This window comes from Onychostruthus taczanowskii, unplaced genomic scaffold (assembly GCF_017590055.1).
Source record: "Onychostruthus taczanowskii isolate IOZ18803 unplaced genomic scaffold, ASM1759005v1 scaffold9, whole genome shotgun sequence".
Classification (NCBI taxonomy): domain Eukaryota; kingdom Metazoa; phylum Chordata; class Aves; order Passeriformes; family Passeridae; genus Onychostruthus; species Onychostruthus taczanowskii.
The window spans coordinates 5863255-5885730 of record NW_024506993.1 but is presented as its reverse complement, the minus strand read 5'-3'; the positions used below and the strand labels follow the sequence as shown (position 1 = coordinate 5885730).

The window sequence follows — 22476 nt, the reverse complement described above, 5'->3', positions numbered from 1 at the left end:
ATCAGCTTGCAGGAGCCCAATCTAACAGAGACAAGACAGCCACTCACATCAGACATGTACTTAAGATTTCAGGTTTTTCAAACTCTAAAGCTTGCAGTGTTGGAAGATGTGACTTTTCAGTTCGACAGGAAAATTGGACGCTCTAGGGAGAGCTGATTTTAGTTCAGCAAAGAAGCAATAAAGTACTTATGTGTAGACTTTGGGCTAATGGCTTTGAATATTTTAGCTATCCCTTTTCTAAAAGCTGAACTAATAAATGGACAAAACTGTCCTGTGTTTTGTGCTTTGCATCCTATCTCCTCTCAGCCAGTGTGGCATGTGCTGGCAGATCATAGTATGCATAAGTAGCGTGCAAATGACAGCAAAGTGTGATGGGACCTTTTCCACAATACTGAAACTTTTTTTTTCTATTTTCATTGTGTCTGTCATTTTAGCTCTGACTGCCTTTTGTGCTGTGCAAATCTGGCTGCACACAGGCTTTGAGAAAGGGAATACTCCAACCCTGGCAAGATGAGCAGTGGCAGGGAGTGCAGCAACCTAGGTGGTCTTCTGAATTAATCGTGGTGGGGTTTGAAATATTCATACATGAATCTATGTGAGGTCAGGTCTGCAATACAGATGCTGTGGGATTTTTGCCAAATCCTTATGCAGAAGCAGTGGTTAGGAGATGATTGGGAAGGTGAGACTGCTGCCTTTGAGAGGTAGTGGAGAAAGAACAGAGGACGGATGGAAACTCAGAGCAGCAGTTGGGAATTGGTTGTAAATAAAGATGAATGGGGGCATGAATCCACAAATGCTGCCAACAAATTCATCATAAAATTAGAGGCTGAAACAGCAAATTAAGAACTGTCAAATACCTAGCCAGCCACCCATGCTGATCTTCTCTTATATGCTCCATGCTAACTGCATGTAGTGCATCATCTTCATCAGCTGCTCTCCCCACACTGCTTTGTGTAACCTGCTCAGTTCAGGCCTTAGAGAATATGCTGCTTTGCAGTACAGCTTGATGGTTGTCGTGTCTTTTGATCACAGGGCTGATAATCAGTGCATTTAGGAGTATTTGTAGCTCAGACTGGCTTCAGAGGAAAGCAAATTTGGATTAAAATTATAAGCGAGAAGTAAATAATTTTGAAGTACTTCCTGATGGATTTCCTGACTTGCTGTACCAGTCAGCTTTGGAAATGTTTGAGACACTTTGGAATAAACTTACCTTAACCAATGTTATATACTGAGTTTGTCAGGAATAACTCTGAATAGCTCCATATGTGGACAAGCCCATAATTCTTTAAGTGAAAAGGCTGAAGGAAAGAGTAAGGTATCAATTAAAGGAAAAATACTTAATAAAATACAATGTAGTTTAAATTTCCATATTCTGGGCCAATGTAACCCCAAGAGAGTGAGCAAATTGCAAAATACTAGTCTTCTTTCAACAGGAGACTTAATGTGTTTTCAGAAAATACTGCCTGTGTTCTCTTGCCTGGAATCTCATTACTGTCTGTCCTCCTGTAACTCAGCCTGACCCCACTTGGCTGCTTGGAAGCAGTTTTATGCTGGATAGGATGCACCACACCACTTCTGCTGAAAGAATGGTTTGGCTGCTGGATTTAATGAGTTTCTTAAGCCTTTTAAAATAAATTTAACAGACTTTCATGGTGAAAGTGTTGCTGGAATAGATTGGATCATGCAGATGGTTCTGTACATTGACTTAAGGGTCTATTTTTCTTAGGTTTTAAGGATTTCTGTCTTTAAATGTGGTAGTAATTTATGACTCAAGCATCCACCAGGTTAAGAAAGATTTTTTTCAAGTTATTCAGCTGCCTGATTTTGCTGCTTGAGTTTCAGCCAACTGCTTGTGATTGTACTGAGGAACTTCAAAATCTCTGTGACACAGTTTGTGCTGGAGTACAAGAAGTGTTTAACATCAGGCTACTTTTGGTAAGTTTTAGGTCTAGTTTTAAAAAGGAAACAAAACTCTACATTGCTTAAATGTTAAAAGACCAATTGGTTTATGCAAAGCACAGAAACTTTAAAAACATCTGCACTGAGAAGTACTTCTGCAAAGAAATTTTTAGTGTCAGACTTGTCAACTTCATAAACTTTCCCTGTTCTCTGCCTGCCAGCTGATGTAACTGGAGTAAGAGTTTCTCCTTGCTGTGAACAGAACTTGGCACAAATTCCCACTGCTGGAGGACAGAAGTTTTCTGAGGTGTATCTGACATGGCTAAAGGAAAGGTAGGCAGGGAACCCACAGCAGGATTTGCTGGGAATAGATCTGGGCAATTGAAGAGCCATGTGTGGGGAAGGAAATCTGAGAGGGGCAGAAGCCCAGTAGCCCTGAGAGGGCTCCTGAAATGATGGATGAGGAGCCAGCTGGGGATTTCAGCAGCTGAGGTGAAAAGGCTCAGCCAAGATGGCCATTGTGAAGGAACAAGTGTGTGGTGGTGCAGATGATGCTCTGAAGCAGGAAGGAGGCATCTCTGGGAAGGAATAAAACAGAGCTGTCATAGATTTGAAAATGACAGGATGAAATAAATCTGCAAAACAGCTCTGCAGATTCCAGGTAAAGTCATCTAAGGTGGGAACGTGGAAGAAGTTGAAAGTGTTTGTGCAGAAACTCCAGTTTTCCAAATGCTTGTGACATTTGGTCCTTGTGAATGGTCTCATCTCTGAAATAATATGTTTTTAAGCTCTGGGAGGTGCTGAGATCTGAGGGATCTTGCTGAGTGAGATTGTTCTTTGAAGAAATGTTTCCTACCAGCATACAGGGGAACTGCAGTTAAATTAATGAAGACCTTGTTGTGTCAGTCAGGAAAAGATGGGACAAAGAGCTTGGCATTGTATAAACTTTCCCATCCAGAGCCCATTAGTCAAAACTTGTTCTCTCCACAGGGTTTAAATTAGGAGTGGAGTCACCTGTTGATGACCCCAGCAGCTTTACACAGGACTGAATTTCACTGTGCAGGAAGGGCACTCTGTGCTGTGTGTGGGGAAAACAAGATTTGGCATATTCTGAGGCTTTGTGCTCAAGGTGAACACTTTCCCTGGGGCTGGCATTTAAAGGCAGTGGACAGTACATGTAGAGGGCAGTTTCTGCCACCCCTGGAGACAACTCCCTCATTAAAACAGGAGTTAGTTAACACTTCCATTCTGTATTCTCTGTGCTCCAGCAGCTAGCACAGCCTGCTGACAAGCACATGTGGAAGGACTTGTTCACAGCTGCAGTTGTGACCCACAGTGAGTTACTGACCACAGAAACTTGTGGTTTTGTTCTGTCTTGGTCAAAAGGGCAGCAGAGTTCTTTAGATGAAGGTTTATTAGTGGTTGAAATGTTTTGGGTCTGTGATTGCAGCAGTTCAGGTATCCAAGGAATGTAACAACCATATATATGAATATGAGGATATTTCATGCTCCTCCTCTTTTCTGCTCATTTTCCTGGTGGTGGGAAGGGTAAGGCAGTTCATCTTCCATCTTCAGCTCACAGCTCATGCTCCCTGCTAGCTAATGTTTCCAATCCAAGAGCTGTGACCACAGTTAGAAGCAGTTATTTGGAGGATGAAATACTTTGCTAATCTCATAATATTGCAGTCATTTCCCCCTTCTCTTGAAGAGGGGCATCCCAGGGAGAGCTGAAGAACCAAGCATAAATTTACAGGGTTTGGAGAGGCATGGAAAGCTGCAGTGCTAAATTCAAGTTTTGTTAAGAGCCTTTGACATGAACCCAGAGCGAAATTTATGCTCTATTCTCCAGATCCAAAGGAAATCAGTGCAATTTAAGATATTTCGATTTTAAACTCACCTATTACTTTAATAATTCAGTTATCTGAGAAAGGAAAAAGGACATCTTTTATGTTTCAGATTAAAAATAGTAACTTCCTACTTGGAAGGGGGCATCTGATATAGAAACAGACATTCAGATTATGACATATTAACCTAATTGGGAAGCAGCATTTTTTTAATATATTTAATATATTAAAAAATATATTTTAATATATTTAATATATTTAAAAAACCCCAGAAACAAAACACACAGAAAATCAACAACAAAGCAAACTTGAGCTCCAAGGTAGCTTTTGTCTGCAGCAGTATAGTCAGACCTAATGCAGGTTGCACTTAAAAACCCCAAAAATACCAATTTATTGCCACTTCTCTTTGAACAGGGTCTTGGAGTTGTTCTATTTTTCTTGCTTATTTTACATTCTGTTCAGCAGGCAATCGTTCTGACCTTCAGAAATTGGGTGAGAGATTAGGATTTTGTTAGCAGATTGACTGCAGCCTAAACATATGTCCTTTGATAAATCATAGCATCTTTGTTGTTGTCATTTTTGTGCAGCAGCTTTTCCTCCCTAATGGGTTAGTGATTATCTTGCACAAGTATTGTGAGGTTTAGCCTAAAGTTTCTGCTCTCTGGATGCAAAATTTTATAGTGTCATAAATTATATTCTTACTTGATTAAGAATAAACTTATGCAAATGAAATTTAAGAGAAACTGTCCCCAGGCATATTCCTTTAGTTTTGTGTTAAGTTTGAATTAATATGGTGAACATCAATTAAAGCTTCCTAGACAGATAAAGTCCTTAAAACTAACTTCCTGTTTGAGAAATTGAAATATTAAAATCCTTTAGAAAGGGTTCTAAAGGGTTTAAGCTGCAACAAAAGAAAAGTTTTCTGGAGCTTACTCCATGTTTCTGTACTAAATTTTCAAGTAGGCTGAGCTATGCAAGCCAGAGATTGGCTCAGAGTCACTGAGTGCAGGTTCCTAAATCACCAGCCACTCACAAATTCCATAGCAGGTCTTTATCCTCAGACTACCCTTCTCCTGCTGTGGAACAGAATGGCTGGCTAATTAATAAGTGGAAAAATATTTGGGCTTGATGCTCACCTAAGCCCAGTGCGGAGAATAGTCCAGCTCATTAGCCAGGAGCTCATCAGGTGCCAGAAATGAGGCTCTTGCTTCAGTGGGCTTACAGCAGGGCTAATGTCTGTCTCTTATTAAAGACAGCAAGTGCTCAGACTCAATGGCTCTGGGAGCTTTTGGAGTGTGTGAGTCAGATCATCAGCTGTGCAGGGTGCTGCAGGAGGAGATAAATGCTTCCTCAAGCTGCTCTCCCCAGAGCTGCAAAGCTGAAAGTGTTGTACCAGCTGTGTCCCTGCTTCTGAGGAAACCTGTGCTTAAACCTGTGCCCCTGCCCAGCTTCAATGCCCAGCCTAAACCCTTAACAGCCGTGATGGCACCTGCTCTGTCCTCTTCCAGATGTTCCTGGATACAACTCGTGCACAGCTCACAAGGTTAGTGGTCAAACTGCAGTGGAGGTGCCTAAAAACAAATCTCTGTGTTATCTTTGATTCTCTACCAAACCCTATAAATCCAGCCAGGGGGAAAACACTTTGCCTGGAACACAAAGGGTGGAAGGAAAAGGCTGCTAATCTGAATAAGATATGTTAATATTTGGATCATACTACAGCACTGGAGACCAGGAATTGTTGTGTTCTTTTCGGAAGATGTTGGCATCGTCCTTTTGCACTGAGCCTCTGTGTAACAGGACTATGCCCCCTCTGTTCTTCTTTATTATACACAGAAAAGGGGTGCCCCTGTGCTGAGTTAGATGAATCTGCCTGATGCTGAACAGCTGCTCCAGCTTTAGGTGGGATTGGCCCCTATGCAGAAGTTCCAGTTTTAAGATCAGGTGTTTCCAGTAAATGTAGGTGAGCCCATAGGAGAGGCTTTGGGCGGGTTCCTGGTGCTGTTTACAGCAGATCTGATTTTCTGTTTGCTACAGCCACATTCATACTGAAACAAACTGTTTAAATTGGTGTATATATGACGTTTCATGGCACTTTGGAGACTATTTGCTCCGGTCATTCTTCACAACAGCCAGGACAGTCTGGTTCCAACAAAAATCCACCAGGAGATGGCAGCGTTGGCTCGTGCAAGGCGTACCCGAAAGTTAGAACGCTTTTCCCTCAACTGACAGAGGAAAGGTACCTTAATTTAGTTAGAACATACACGGTCTTAGCAATACATAGATAAATGTTAATGAAATACACCTGGTTTTAGCTTTTGTTCCTGACTGGCTAATGCAAGTCGGTAAATTAAAATAAAATTTAAAATGTACATAGATTTTTTTTCTAAATACTGGAGTACCCTCTGACCCAGTAAATGATTTGAGACAAGGATTTTGAAATTCAGTACCCTCTTGCTCAGAAATGGTCATAGCATTAAAAAGCTGGAAAGGTAGTAAGTGCTAATATTGTCATTTCTGCACACCTGTTCTGTAAACTATTCATAGCTTTGCTTGTAGCTGTAAAATCAGGTTTCCCTATAGCTTAAATTGGAAAATTCTTGAGCTTTTGTTTCAATATTATTGTTTTCCTGCCCCTGTGGTATGTATACATGTGCATTGACACTGTTTTACCTGACCTGGTAAATAAGAAAGGAGCTTATAGGGCAGCACCTGAACTTTCCCAGCGTCTTGATTCTGTCTTTTTGCTCCCATCAAAAGATGGGAATAGCAAGCTCCAGAGCTTGCTTGGGAAAAAGTGTATGCACCCCTGTCAATGGGGTGCTGTTGTCTGATGCCCTAATGTCAGCTGGGATGGCTGAGGGTCCCCACTGCTGGACCCTCTCCATGGCTGGCTCTGCAGATGTTCAGCACAGAGCTGATTTGTCACAAGGTCATCCCCAAATCCAGCAGGATGCACCAGGAATGGCCTGAGCTTGGTGGGCTCTATTGTGCTGTTCTGTGTCAAGCAACAGGCTGTGTGAACAGCCAAGAGATTAAAAAGCAATTTCCCCCCGGGACCTTGGTGCCTGGGGAGCTGATAGGGCCCCCTGTGTGAGGCCATATCTGAGTTCTGTCTCTGTTAACCCCGTGGTGGATGCAGGTAAAAGTGTGGGGCAGCTGCACACTGCATCCCTCACCCTCCCTGTGCCATTTGCTCGTAGCTTTCACACCTGAAAATTGAAGTGTGGGCTCTCTTGGTGCAGGGTTACCATACTGGTGCTGCCTGAACACCCTTGTCCAAGAAGGCAAAGCCTGGAGAGGTGCATTGTGTTCTCTTTGGCAGGTACCTGGGAGGTGCTGCAGTGATTGGGATCAGAGCGTGATAGATTTGAGATTCTTCTGCACCCACTAGCCAGGCTGTTACTTTTTAATAAGACACATGTGAACTTAATCTTGCATACTCCCCTTCAGAGCCCTGTTCTCCACATCAAAAGCCTGCAGAGGTTGTTGTTGACAGGAAGGTGCATGTGTAGGAACAAACAAGGTGCCACGCTGTAAGTTCAGGAGCTCAGTGAAAATGTCACCGTGCAGTCTGATGTTGGCAGCTGCAACTTGTGGCTTTTTGAACAGCAGCAGTGCCCTATGGAACCAATCTGACAGCACTGCCCAGGTGACATGAGCCTTTATTTCCTTTCAGAACAGCACAGTGTAATCATTGTTTTTGTTCTTGTGCAGCCACAGACTCCCTTCTAAGCACAGATTCAAATGGAAGAAACATCAAAGTTAATTTGAAATGAAATGCACCCCAAGTAGTCAGGGGGAAATGGAGACATTACTTTGTAGCCACCCTTCTCCTGCCAAAACTGCAGCACCCCAGATGTCAGGAAGCCACGCTGAGCTCTTTGTCTGGTCTTGATTGACTAGATTGTTTTCATCCCAGCCTTTTTAAAGCTTTCCTCATGCCTCCATATTTTTAAGGAATAAAAAGCTAATATAAGGACATGGAGTGTTACGAAGCATGAAGTTCTATAAATATTTATGCTGAACTATCAAAAAAACTTGACAGTTCTTATTTTCTTGACAGATTGGGGTCACTTGTTATTTTTGACCCTGAGAATTGAAGAGCACATGGAGTTAGATCTGTTTGTAATGACTTTTGGATATTGTTGTCCAGTAAACTTGTAGGAATATAACAGGATAAAAGATTTTTTTTCTTGGTATCTTTGTGAAAATGATAACCTAAACCTTGTACTATGTTACTCAAAAATGACCACTCAAGTTACTGTGCCTGTGCAATCTCCAGTGAATTCCTGTACTTTCTTTGGCACACATGGATTTCCCAGTTAGCTGCTTGGTTTGCCACTTCAGATGGACAGCTTTCACCTGGGCTGCTCTGCACTGAAGCACTCTTGATCACCTTTGTGTCTCAGGTGTGTTCCTGAGCCCAGCACAGGATGGTCTCAAGGCAGGTAAAAATCTGGCAAAGGCCTGTGGGGTCTGCAGTGTTTTGCCACCAGTCCCATCACTGCTTTAAGTATCCCTGGAGCCAACTGTAGATAAACTTCGCTTAAAATTTTAAGTGCTGATGACTAGGCATTTTCTAGAGAGATGAGAGGCTTGTAACTCCCACACTTCAGGATCCTCATTCTGTGAAATGATGTGCACACAAGCTTAATTTAACCCCTACCTCAAGGTGAACATTTAAAATCCATGCCTGGCTTTTTCACCCTGGCTTTTTCAGCAAAGCTGGAGCTTTGTGGCAGCAGCCACATTATTACGTCCAGCTGCAGAAATTCATTCTGCAGGAAGGGATCAATCCAGTGCTTTACCTTGAATGAAGCATGGTGTGTATTTTAAGGTAAAGCTTGGAATATGTCATGTCTAAAGCTGGCCAGAATAGCTCCTGCTATCAGTCACTAGAGGGCACAAAGGAATTACCAAAGAAAGAATTTTGTTGGTCTTATAGTCCTGAATCTCCACTTTAAATCTGTGAAAGTGGGGGGAACAGTCCTGTGGAACGGGAACAGTCCATTCCTGTGACTGCCAAAAGACAAGATGGATTAAAATTTTGGTTTTATCAGTGATTTTCTCAACTCAAATCTACTGCTGCTTTCAAAGTAAAAAATTCCAAGGGTGCTTCCATGCTCTTGTTAGTATAATTTTATGATCAGAAAGTACATGGCTCTCAGAACAAATACATAAGCTGCTCATGAGCACCTTTTAAGTCCTGTAATTACAGACCTGAATTCCTCATTTGTCAGGTTTCTGTTCTTGGAAGCAGTGTTTGCTGTATGAAGAGAAGCCAGCAGTTGCTGCCTGACCCCCAGTTCTTTTGCAGGTTGCCTGTCTCATCCGGGTTCCATCCGAGGTTGTCAAGCAGAGGGCCCAGGTTTCTCCTTCCTCGAGCACTCTCCGGATTCTCTCCCACACCTTGTACCATGAGGTGAGTTCAGAGCAAAATCCCTCAACATTTTCATCCTTCCCACTCAGTGCCATACACGTCCAGAAGCATTCCTACAACTTTATCCCAGTTCTGTGCTTTCCCAGCACTTTTCCATCTATTCTTCTGTTCTTAAAAGTGATTGGCATGTTATGATTGAGGAAACCAAACCCACACCTCCCCCTGGGGCAAGTTTCAAGCAACTCTTTTTTTCTTCTCTTTTTATATCAGATACCTACATTTGAAGATGATGGGAAAAAAAAAAAAAAAGAGGATTTGGCTTCCAGATTCTTTGAAGATGATGGGGAAAAAAAAAAAAAAAAAAAAGAGGATTTAGCTTCCAGATTGCAAAGCTGTGCTTGTATTTATGCACACAGTCCTTGTCTGGGGCAGCAGGACATTGAGTCTCTGTGTGCAGTTTGCTGAATGGTTCCCAGTTCTTGAAGCTGGCTTTGGAGGAGATGTCCAAAAGGCAGCATTTCAGAGAGGCTCTGGAGGAGCCAGGAGGAGTTCTGGAAATGAGTGCTCATCCAGTATTAGTTACTTTTGAAAAATAAAGGCCTTTGTCTTCTTTTCAGGAGTTGTGCCGATCCCTCCTGTGAAAACCTGTTCACGTCTGTTTTAGCAGAGTTTCACAAGGGGGGATTTTCAAGCTGTGTTCCATAAGAGAAAGCAGCTCCTAAAAACAGTGTGGAGAAAAATAGTATAATACATTTTCTAAGTGTAACACCCAGGGAAAGGAAGACATAAATATGACCTTCAAATGATCCACTTGATTTTTATTTGCTTTCAAATGGAAACTGTTGTGATAACCCTGCACCCTTCTTTCTGTGACTTGATTCTGCTTTTAAAGCTGATTCTGTCAAAACCATATGTTTTTCCCTCTCCATATAGCTGGCTAGAGAACCATAAGCCTTGCCAAACACTTGAATTAAGTGCCCTGTAATAATAAACAACATAATTTTATATGCATTTATAAAATAAGTTTTAATTGTTTTGAGTATTTTCAGCTGGTTAAAAATATAAAACATTTGTCTTGATAAAGGCTCTGAATCAAAGCTAAGGAGGTGAAAATAAAACCCTGTGGCACTGTAAATAATGAAATACAGTATACAGTGTTATAATCAATACAGTCAATTTGAAGCTGAGGTGTGACACTTTAGGGCTGTAATGCTTGCCTCATAATCACCAATAAATTGTGGTCTCTGACAAACTCATTCCCCCTGGATGATGCTTTTTTTTGTTGCTTTGCAGGGTATTCAAGGCCTTTATCGGGGTTATAAAAGCACCGTATTAAGAGAGGTAAAACACTTGTCTTTTCTTCTTTTATTTTTTTTTTTCAATTGCTTCCTTTGCCTCAGTTTTCTCACAAGAGATAATAGTACAATTGAGATCAGTTGCTCTAACCTTAAGCTCTAAATCCCAGCATATTTCATTCTAGGTAAGTTACCAGTCTGAAATTGAAATAAAACACTGATAATGAGCACTAAGAAAACCTTTGATTCGTACAAAAATTCATTTGCCATCCTGTCTCCCAGTTCTGTTGCTGCTGAATTGAAAAAGGACAGAAAGGTATATGTTAACACGAGAAAACCATAAATTAAAGTACTGGAAACTTTCTCAAGTCTTGTGATTGCTTCATGTGAACTATATATGCCAACAATAGTGAACTGGTGGCATCAGGCCAAGTTTAGCACAGACAGATTTAGGCTTTCTTTAAATATATTCGTCAGCAGATGCCAAGGGATTATTTGTCATCTGTATATAGAGAGGATTGTGCTCTCACTAATTTTTTTTTTTTGTGTGAAAGAAATGCATTTAGTCACCCAGTCTGCAGATTTGATATGGCATTACTTAACTTTAAATCAGAAGTATCAGAAAAAAAAAAAAAAGGGCTAAAAATATTTTGGCCCACTCAGAAGAAAATAGTTCCTAAACTAAAATATTTTCATAAATGTACTGTGAATTCCAGGATTAGTGTCATGGAAGTGCTTGATATGCTGTGTGAACTGAGGGCAGATTATAAAAGAAGTAGAAAAATATACCGATAAACTCCCTGTCTAGAATTGTTTCAATATCAGATCCCAGGAGATCATCTTTTGACAAAACAGAAGTTGCTTTCTGTACCTGAAATGGAAAGATCAGTTGGTTCATAGGAAAACATAAAATCACAGAAAGGTTTGGGTTGGAAGGGACCAAAAAGCCCATCTTGTTCTACCCCCCACCTTCCACTACCCCGGGCTGCTCCAAGCCCTGTCCAACCTGGCCTTGGACACTTCCAGGGACGGAGCAGCCACAGCTTCCCTGGGCACCCTGTGCCAGGGGCTTCCCCCCTCACAGGGAGGAATTCTTTCCTGGCATGTGGCTGGACACAGCCACTGGTGTCCAGGAAGGGCTCTCCATGGGACATTTTGGATGTGCTGTGGATTTGTCTTCTCCTCATGTAACTCAAGTGGATAAAGGTTAGGTTTGGATACCTAAAGATAGGTTTGGATCCTCCCTCTTCTGTTTCAGACACGGGCTCAGATCTGTTGTCTGTGTTGCCATTGATGATAAAGCCAGTTGCAGAGGCTTTTTAATCTTCATTCAATAGCTCTGCTTTTTAAAACCTTTCTTCATGCTGCAAAATGTTTTCAGGACAGTTATGTTGGCCAGCTCTTGTTACAAGAACGGAATAAAGATGGGTATTACCTAAAACAAGAAACACCAAATTTAGTGTTCCTTAAAGTGCTGACAAATGCCAATGCACTGCAGTTTATTTTAGCAGTTCTGAGAGTTTAAAAAAAGTAGTTATTTGTGCAAAGATGACACCTGCTTTTCTGAAATGTAACCCCCACCATAGCTTTGTCCTGTCCTTATTTTCTGGCTCACTAAACGTGTTATTCACTCAGATTTCATTTGCTGACGGGCAAAAAAGGCGGATGAATAAGAATCATTTTGATTTCTCAGAGGGGTCCTGAATAAATGAATAAATTTAGATCCCATTGAGTACAGATTTTGCATACTAACAGGTAGATAAAGCACATGGTTGCTACTGTGTGCTATTCTCCTTAAAATTTGTTTTGACATATGTCAGGGTGGTAATTAATTTGCAGACCATATTCATGGCACAGTGTGTGACCCTGCTGAGATAACTTTGTTTACTCAAAATGGCAACACTTTGTTGGAAATTTAATGGGAGTCCTCTTCATTTTGTATATTCATAAAAGATCCTTCAGAACTGATTTCAGTTGAAGTATTGCTTTTTGGAAGAATCTGTCCAATAGAACGAGAAATAAATGATTACTAAACGAAATGTGCTTTCTCTTAAAAATGAAGCAAATCATAGGTGATGTTTAAAAAGAAAAAAAAAATCTTTGAATTTAACACTGTTAAGACTGTTGCATTTTTCTGACACTAAATTTTGCAAAGCAATGTCCGCTGGAGTAACAGCTTTTTGCACCTTCAGCTGGAGCTGTTGTAAGCCTGACATTTAATCTTGGTATTTTTCCTTCTCTTTGAGTACACTTCTTCCTTTAAGACCTTTATTTTCAGATAAAAATCTGTATTAATTCATTATTAGACACATCCTGGAAGCTGCATAGCATATATCAGGTGGTACTTAATTCCAGCAGACTTTTATACTTACAAGGTTTGTTTACATGCTTTGGGTCTCTACCTACACAAACCCCTTTGTTTAGTTATAATGGAGTGGGAATTTTTGGATAGAGGGTCTTCAATACATGATTTTTCATTTTAAAAATATTGGAAGAGGCTGGGAATATTGATGCTTTTCAGATGATTATATTCTTGTGTTGGCAAAGTTCTTGAGCTGGAGTTTAAGAAAGGTTAATTTTAGCTGTTGTATTGGGATAAAATTTTGCGTATTATATCAAGATTTCTGGACAGGGATCTGCTTGCCAATTGATTGAATTTCAGTGAAAAGAAGTCTGTTTATAAATAGAGTGTGGTGTGGAAGCCTCATCTCTCATCTTCTTGCTTCAGTATAGATCATCTTTTCAGGACAGCCTTACTCTGCTCCATGTAATTGGCTTTAGCTGCTGTGCTGGTGCAAGGTTTCATCCTTCAGTTTTGATTCTCACTCTGACTTATCCCCTTTATCTTCTCAGAATGCTTTTTGAGCAGATGGATATTAGAAGAGAAAGATGATGGCTAAATACATAATGCTTTTGGAAATAACTTTGAGTGAACCTCCAGGCTTGAAAGTTTTGGCTGTGACTCTTTTCACCTTTTTGGTGCCTCTTCTCTCACATCTCCATTACATTTTGGTCTTTACCTCTTCCTTTGATGGAGTTACACTGAACTAATCCTGAAATGGAAAGGGAGGTGAGGTACAGTGCATCATTCTGTTGGCAGCAGAAGCCAGAAGGACATCTGTGCTCCAAGAGGAAGGCTTTTGTAATAAAGCACAAAGTGGGAGTGTGGTTATTAGGTTGCTCAATGAGACTTTGAATAAATGGCAGAAATCAGAGGCTGTGAAATGGTGTGGAATTCCCATGATGTCATTTCCAAAGCAAATCCAAGTGAGAATTGCCCCTTCCTATGGCTGTAGTGTACCAGTGTGCAGCACTGTGGAAACTGGATCATGCTACTAAGATCAATCAATGAACAGGTAAATTTATTCACATTTTCCACAACAGAGAAAAGTTAACTGGTAAAATTTCCAGCCATCTCATAATAAGGCAGGAGCAGACTATAAATCCACTGCAAATCCTTTAGAATTCCTAAATGGGAATGGAGTTCTGCTGCTGAGATCTTATATAGGCAAATGGAGCCAGATTTTTAATTCCTGCATAATTCATTTTATTAACTATGACCAAGTAGAACATCTGTTAAAATTCCATAATGTTCAGTTCATGGGAAAAAGAAAGAAACCCCTGAGTTCCCACTGGAGCTCTTCCATTTCCCTTCCTGTTACAGGACTCCAGCAGATGTCTTAGAGGACGTTCTTGTAAATGAGGGGACAGCCCAAAAGAAAAGGAAGTGCTTTGTCCAATTTCCCTGAGTACAGTGAGTTACTTCAGTGGCATGTCTGTGTGCAGGTTGCAGCTTCTCAGTAAATCTGGTGTCCCTTCTGTCCTGAATTACCATGGTTTGGAAGAAGTGAGGGAGTCCAGAGTGGGTGTTCCGTGTGCTTTTAATCCAGTTTGTCACTTGTGAAAATACTGCAGATGGCCTGGCTTCCAGCTTGGAAGTAGATTCAAAAGGAGCTAAATTAATATTGAACTTTCTTTAAGACAAAGGGGATGGAGAATGACTGGCTCTCTGTAACTCATGGATGTCTTGGAAAGAGACTGAGAGTCACTTTCAAATGTCAGTCTTGGCTGTGCAGGTAGCCCTGGCTGAGCTTGTCCTCTTGGACTTTTCTGAGACAATTCAAACTCTGCTTGTGTTGGCCTCCATTCAGGTGGAGGTGGCAGTGATGCTTTACTTGTCAATGTTGTTTCAGATCTCAGAGCTCTGAGTTTGAAAGGAAACCCCTGACAAAGCTGACCCTACTTGGGAACCACACGCTCCTGGCTTTGGTTGAAGTGAGGTAGCCCAGTTGTCACCTTGGGCAGTCCCAGCTCTTTAAGGCAGAGCAGCTGTGGCTTGGTTTGGGGTTTGTGATTTTCCCTTCAGTAAATGCAAGGCAGAGCCCTGAGTGGGTAAAGGCACTGCTGCTGTCTTGGGAAGGAGGGAATGGTAGAATAACTTTGGGAGGAGAGGGACAGCCAGTTCAAGGTGTGCCGTGGCAGCAGTGTGACAAACAAAAGCAGATTCCAGAGAGCCAAGCAGAAATAACATCTCCTGAGGAGGAGGCACTGCTTGTTGTATGTGTTCCACAGAACTGCTGTCCTTTTACAAGGTGTGTCTCAAAAGGGCTGAGGGGGACCTGCAGTGCAGCCTTTGCAGATGAGGAAGGAGCTGGAAGTAAAAAAAAAAAAAAAAAAACCCAACCCAAACCAAAGAAAAAACCCCACCAAAAATAAACCAAAAACAACAACAAAAAAACCTCTCTTCAACAATACTTACTGTTTAGAATAGCCAAAAACAACAACAAAAAAAACCCTCTCTTCAACAACTTACTGTTTAGAATAGGAAAACTAAAGCAACTAGCAGCAAAATGGGCCTTAAAGGCACACCTGCTTGAGTTTTCCTAATTTTAAAGGCTTGGTGAACAAAGGATGCTGAGGGGGTTTGTATAAAAATGTAAAACCCAGCTGAGATGTGTTGACCCTGTTGACTGAGGGTTGGAGGGGATTTCTGAGGGCTGAGCTCAATAGGGCACACTGCAAACAGGGAGTTTGTTTATCCATTTAAGGTAGTTGTGCATGCTTTTCTTTTGTTAGGACATCTTTATATAAATATCCTGTTCTCTGAGCTGTTAGAGAGGTTTTTTTTTTTTTAGTTTATCTCTGTTGCTGTAGGACAGAAAGAATGTTATTAATACATTCTTCCACTTGCACAATTAGAACTTTGATCTTTTGTCATTCTCTGTGTATTACAGAGCAGATGTCGATAGAAACAGGCAAACAGGACACTATCTTAATACAATATTTGGAAAAATAAACATCCTCCTTAGTGAAATATGTGCAGTATCTGTCTTTTGTTACCTTCTGGAAAACCAAGCTGGCTTTATGTTACTTTGTGACTCTAGATAGGTTAGGTTTAACCAGGAATTTGCCAGGCAGGAGCTGTAACACTGGTTTTTGACTTTTACTGAGCAGCCAGCCTTTCTTTGGCTTGGGTGTTTCCATATAGAGCATCAGCAGTCTCATGAAAGGGATAGGGGCTGTAAAATGGATTAAAGAGCTTTGTGGAAAATTGTGCAGAGCTTATATGACTTCAGGATTAATGGGAGGAAGTTGAAAAATAAGTCCCTGCTTCCCTCTCTAACATCATTTTGTCTTGGAAAGTCCATCACTGGAGTTCTATCAGCTCCTGTACCACTTTTATCATCCTAGGTGTCAACATTCAAGGGATTTTCATTTTGAGGGGGCTGTGAGGTTAAAGGGGATTCCTGAGGGGTGGGAGCAGAGACAAGTCCATGCTCTGGGATAAGTCCTCAGGCACACCCTAGTTTGTGACCTGGAGCAGCAATAAATGGGTAAAATGAATAACTCTGCTGCTGTAGGTTATGCTCATACCTTTTCTCTGCAAATGCTGGAATAGTACTTGGAGATGAAAATGGAGATCTCACAAAGCAGTTGTAAATTACTTTTACAGGCTACAAAATAACCCTGGTTTTCCTAATTTACCAGTTGTGGGAAATAGGTTTTGTGTCATGCCTGAATGGTGGACAGAATCCTAAAGCAAATTCCTTGACTTTTGGGGGGAAGGAATGAGGTTTTTTTTGCCTTTTTTTGGTTAAGCATGTTTACAGCTGAGATGTTCTGGTTGAACACTCTCTTGCTCAGGCCAGGTGCAATGTCCATAGAGACTGGCCAGAAGCAGGATTCAGCCATCCTTGGTGCCAGGGATGTGCTGTTAACCAGTGGAGCACACGGTCACTGCACCTCTCTGACATCAGGGGGTACATTCAGATGAAAAGAATTCCATATATGCGGAGTATTCCTGTATTTTGAAAGCTACAGCCTTGCAACTGGGATCTTTGAAGAGAAAACCACTTGGAAAGCCATGTGCACTCAAAGCACAGGCTGTGATTTGGTAATGCAGATTCTTTCCAGCTCAATGTGGGTGCAAGCAGAGTCTTGCAGGAAGCGTGTCCTGCTCCAGGCTTCCAACAAAGATAACATTTCCATACATTCTCAAAGCAGCTTGCTAAAGTGTTTCTGCAAATGCAGCATTCATGGTGTAGGAATGTGTTTTGTGGGTGGGTAGCAGCACTGTGGGCAATAATAAGTTGGGAAGAAAATAATAGTATGAAGAAAAATTTCTGATTTTCTTTGTGCTGTAATATTTTTGTTTCTTTTGTTGTTTTTTTTTTGTTTATTTGTTTTTGTCTTTTAAATAACCTAGGAACTCTATTTGCTACACTGATTGCTTTGATTTCTACATGTTTCAGAATGGTTTGAATTTTTGGCTGAGTGGTGGCTTTTAGTTTTAATTCCTCAGCTGCATTCCAACACGGACAACTGTATTTTGTCTGTGTAAATACTTTCTGTAGGTCTCAGTTCCTATTTTGCTAAGTTGTGGATCCATCCTGCTGATGGCTGGAGGTTTGCTGGGCAGTTTTTGGTGAAGGCCACATTTCGTTGGTGGGAGAAGAAACTTCTGCATGTGTGTGCTGAAGTGGGTAATTCTCTAACCCCCAGAAAGATATATATGTGTATGGCATATGTTTATATCAAATATGTACAAATATACATGTAGACACTTCTATATGTAAAATATGGTATAGCTTTTAATAATTTCTTGTCCAAGGGTCTTGGACTCTCTGAAGCAACTAGTCCTGTAAATGTGTGTGATTGGTCTGGAACAGCAAGCAATTTAGCAATTTCCTGAAAGTACAGGACTGTTTTTCAAGGATGAAATTCTTGCCTGAAGTAGACCAAAACATGATTTTACAGTGGAAGGCTTCCACTTGCAGGATCACGCTGCTGTCAATTTTAATAGCACTTAACCTGTTTTTTTCATACTTAGGGTACTATTTTCTGGTTTCTCTTCACCTGCTAAAAGCAGAAGCAGAGTTAAAAGAATCAGAAATCCGATACTTGAACCTGTACCCAAAGATTATGCTGAAGGTGTGAAAAAGAAATGAGATCTATGGCAGAGAGCTTATGTAATTTATCAATTATGCTAATGATTGGAAGAATGGCAAGAGAAGCACTTGTGAGAGAGTGCCACAAGAGCAATTCTTCCAAGTGTTTAAGACACATCATACTTCAATTATTTTGAAAGACTACCTGCTTATTATGTAGCAGAAAATAGGAATTGATCCCACTGTTTTGAGTGCTGGAGGAGTGCCCCTCAAAAGAGAAAATACTGAAAGCCATACCTCGCTTCAGGATATTTTAAGGGCCAGAACTGGCTGGTTTTAGCGGATGGAATAAATGAAACAGCTTTCTTAGCTTGGTCAAAGGGGAACCTCGGGAGTGCGGTCGGAATTCACCCTTGCAGTAAAGATTTAGGGCAGGAAAAGGGACACGGGGAATTGGCGTGGCTGCCTGCCCGCGGCACTGCCCGGCTCGGCCAGCAGAGGGAGCAGCGGCGCCGGCGGAGTTTGGGGTGAAATCCGCGGGTCCGGGGGTGCCGCGTTCATCCCGCGTTCATCCCGCCCGCAGGGCCAGCTCAGCAGCTGGAATTGTCCGTTTGGTGCTGGGAACCAGCCCTGTGGAACTCCTGGGGACTAACTTCTCTGAGGCTTAGCTTGGGAATGATTTTATGCGCTCCTATTTTTTAGCGCTGATGAGGTTTTCATTTGATATAAATAGGTCATGTAAGATTTGTAGCCCTCTCCGTGTATTCCTGCCCTTGGAATAATGCCCATCTGTCATGAAAAAGAGAAAGGAGAATGTTTGATCCCAACACCTGGCAGTATGTGTGCTGAGACTTCATGGGCTGTGTAATCTATTTCAAATTTTACTTCAACATCTGTTAGTATTCTGCATTTCTTTAGTTTATCTGTTTCTAAGAAAAATACAACTAAATTTATAATCTTTGGGATAATGTGGTGTGTGCCTTAATTTGAAAATCTCACGTCATTTCTTAGTGATAATATAGTTGGAAATGCAACTCTATTGCATTGCATATTGTGGGAGGTGGAGCAGGGTGGTAATGTGATTTTCATAATTTTTATAGAAACTTAGGCAAGCAGACCTGGTGTGTGCACTGCAGATGGGAATAGTGCTGTTAAACCAGGCTCTTATCTCACTTTTATTTTTCTGTTAATTTTATGGAAGGCAATAAAGCATAAACTCTGCACATTTTCTTATTATGTTGGTTGAATATGTGAAAATTGTGTTCTTGCTTTCCAAAGTCAGCAGGTCTAGAGTTTGCCCTGAGTGTTTTGGCATGACTCTGCAGTGCTGGGGTTCCTCTGCCAGATCTGGCTATCCCAGGCTTCAATCTTTCCCAGTTAAAGGCTGCTACTGATGCACAATATGTGACATGGCTAGATTTCTGTCCTGAGGAGACTGAGGCATCTCAATGCTCTTTCAGACAGAGCAAAGCTTCAAAAAGAGAGAGAATCATAAACCAGGATACTACCCCTGCTTTCCCATGGGAGAACAGCCAGTACATTGTATTCTGTGGTTGCATTTGGCATTGGACAGCCTCTTAATGTAAAAGAGAGGGGCAAATAAAGAAGGTTCCGTGAGCATCAGAATAAATAACATGCTCATACCTCAGTGGGAGGCTATCTGCTCCCTTCTTGCTCTTGCTGATACCAAGTGCAATAAAACATTTCAGGAGGCTCATGAAATACAAAACCATAAGGCACTCAATTGAATCTTGTCTTGCTGACTTTAATGTACTGAATGCCAATTAAAGCAAAATTTAGCCCATTATTAATTTTGCCGCTGGCTACATACCTCAAAAGTTTTGGGTGGATGTTTCTTGCCCCAGCATTTTGCCTCCTGGCCTGTGCAGCTGTGCTGCTGATATCCTTTCTATTTCTGGAAATGACCCATGCAGTTAGGTCAGTTTGTTTTAGCCTCACTCCTCGTTGCTGAAGTAGAATAGCACATTTCCCCTAACTGCATGAAATCCAGGGTAGACAGTCTTGATAAATATGATTAATGGCCTCTCTGCTTTGCTGTGCAGCTGAAGGCTTCCTGAGCTCCTGTGTCAGCTGGGCAACAGCTCCCCAAACCAACCTTTACGTAGAAAGGTTCAATTGTCTCTCTGTGTCTCAGGTTCAATTATGCTGTTAAAAGTATTCCCTGATTTCCCTGATTTTGTCTTTGCTATTGAAATACAGTAATAAGAGACTGAAGATGTATTATTGGCAGGAAAAGCAGTTCATAAATATGGGTGAGTTTGGATTTCTTAACTCAGTCCTGTTACCTAGAGGTTTGTTTGTTATGGTTCCCAAGACAGAATTGAAATCTGGGGTTAGTGAGGTGTTGAATTCCTTGTCCTGATCAGCAGGACAGGAACTATGACAGGAGACAGTGACAAGTGGTGGCAGCTTCGAGTCAATTATAACCTGTCAATACTTGGCATATATTTCTAAGTTACTCTCATGTTTATTTCCCATAACGTGACTTAAATATGGTATTCATGGAATTTGACAGAAGATGCTTTCCAAAGTATTGTCAGAAGGAAAACCAAATTAGTATCATATTATCTTGGTGAAAAATGTTACCTAGAGACTCCAGCAGTTATGCAACTTCTCCTTCACAAATGAAATTAATATGGGGGGGGAAATCCCCATAAAATAAAATGTGTGATTGGTATTAAGGAACACTGAGCTTGCACCTCTCTGTTAATCAGCAAGCTCTCAAATTTGTGAGGGTATTCTGCAAGTTATCCTTAAAATTCAGAGCCCCTGCATGTGGGAATTGCTGGCTGCAGCTCAGGCTGGATCCATCCAGCTTTCCTGATGACTGCTCTGCCATTGTAATTGCAGCACAGCAGCACTCTCAATAATTGAGTACAAGTCTTAATAGCAAATAATCCTCTTGAAGTTGTTCTCCCTCCATTGCAATCAGAGGAGAGCTTTGTTAAGGCATTAACGAACAAATTAGCTACTAAATACTGGTAATAACCTATTTCCCAAAGATTGCTTTTTAATTATAGCCTAAGCTGTGTGATTCCTGAAATCACTTCTTTGGCAAACCAGTGTTTGTGATAATTTCCAGCCACAGTAAGTAATTGCCAAAAAAAGTAGTTTTTAAGTCTTCACTGATATCTGAACAGACTTTGCTTCTATATTCCTGCCTGCAGAAATACTTTATCAGTGTTTCTTTTCACTGCTGCTAGTATTTTAATTTAAATGTATTAGGCTGTGCTGTGAAATTACTGTTTTACTTCCATGTACAATATGTGGCTTCATTAGATTTTTAGATAGTGTAGATATTTTTTCACTTAACCATTCCAAGAAACTTTTCCTGTGAGGGAGGAGGAATTAACCACTTTATTTTTTTAATGTATTGGTTAATGCAAACTATTTATTTTGCCAATCTGTGTCGCAGCAACTAATTAAAAAAGTAAATTATGTTTGAACTTTGGCAAGAAGGGATGTTTTTGGTATATTGATTATTTTTCCTCCCCAGATTGCAGTGAAGGCTGCGCATCTTCCAGTATATCATTCCACTTCCCTTCAAACCTGACTTTTTTATAAGGGAGCACAGCCATCAAAATTGGCACGCATTAAGCTTGATAATTAGTTCAATATAGTGACCAATTCTGTGAATTACGAGTTCAAAGCAACACATGGACATGGATGAAATCAGATTTTGGCATTTCTCACTGAGATTGTTTCAGGACACTGCTGGAGCTTCTTTGATCTGTAAATAACAACTGTGGTTCAGTGTCTTGCTTAAAATACATCAAACGCATTCATGACTTTTGCTTTTACATGTAGATCTGACTTCTAGTTCCAGTTTTGGATCAGATTAATAAAACTGTTCATGTTTTGAGATTTCCTAGAGAAAGCTACTGAAGAGAGCTCTTCTCATTCTTTATATTTTAAGAAAAGCAGCAAAGACTTCTCTGGTGTGATGTGCACCCCAGACTAGATCAAGAGATGCTTTGTGAAGTCAGAAGTGACCATTTCCTGTGCTGCAGATCCTCTACAGCCTGCTGGCAATGTGTGTCTTCTCTCCTCTTTCAGCTAAAACAAGTGAACCAAGGCTTTATTTTCTCTGTGCCATATGGTAATCTCATTTCCCTGCTGTATCTTGCACAGACCAGTGTTTTTGCTAGTTCTGACCTTTTTTGAGGTTTGAACTGTGCTGTGGCAGCCAGCAGACAAGTGGCTGGAGATGACCAGGCAGGCTCTATTTGCTGATCCTTAAAGATACCCACAGGTGCTGCCTAGTCCAGTCAAGAGTCCCTGCCTTGCAATAGCTGGGTATCTGCACTGCCCTGGGCTTTTCAGCTGGTTATAAAAGAGCTGTGTGATTTCTTAGTAGCAAAGGGATGTGGGGAATTGTGGCTTCTCACTGTTTTACCATCAGCTTTCCTGCTGAGGAGCTCCATTCCTCTAATTTGACTCCCAGTGTTTGGCTTAGAAAAGTTCAGCATTCAGGGGTGCTGCAGTGAGGTTTTTCTGCTCCAGAGTTCTGTAATTGCTCAAGTTTTCCACAGAAACAGAGTAGTGTGGGGTTTGCGGTCTACTGAGGTAGAAAGTTCTCCTCCAATACAACCCTTAATACACAGCTCAGTGAAAATTCAGTGCAACCCTCCAGCCCCCCTCAAAAATCA

The 22476-nt window shown here is 41.2% G+C and overlaps 1 protein-coding gene across 1 annotated transcript in view; it reads left to right on the top strand.

The window, feature by feature from the left end:
* The window catches only part of SLC25A26 (solute carrier family 25 member 26), an 82810-nt gene that overhangs the window by 9504 nt on the left and 50830 nt on the right, over nucleotides 1-22476 (top strand). Inside the window, exons 4-5 of the mRNA XM_041425584.1 lie at nucleotides 9061-9165; nucleotides 10417-10464. Of these exons, the coding sequence (XP_041281518.1) occupies nucleotides 9061-9165; nucleotides 10417-10464 (153 nt within the window). The remainder of the gene's footprint in view (nucleotides 1-9060; nucleotides 9166-10416; nucleotides 10465-22476) is intronic.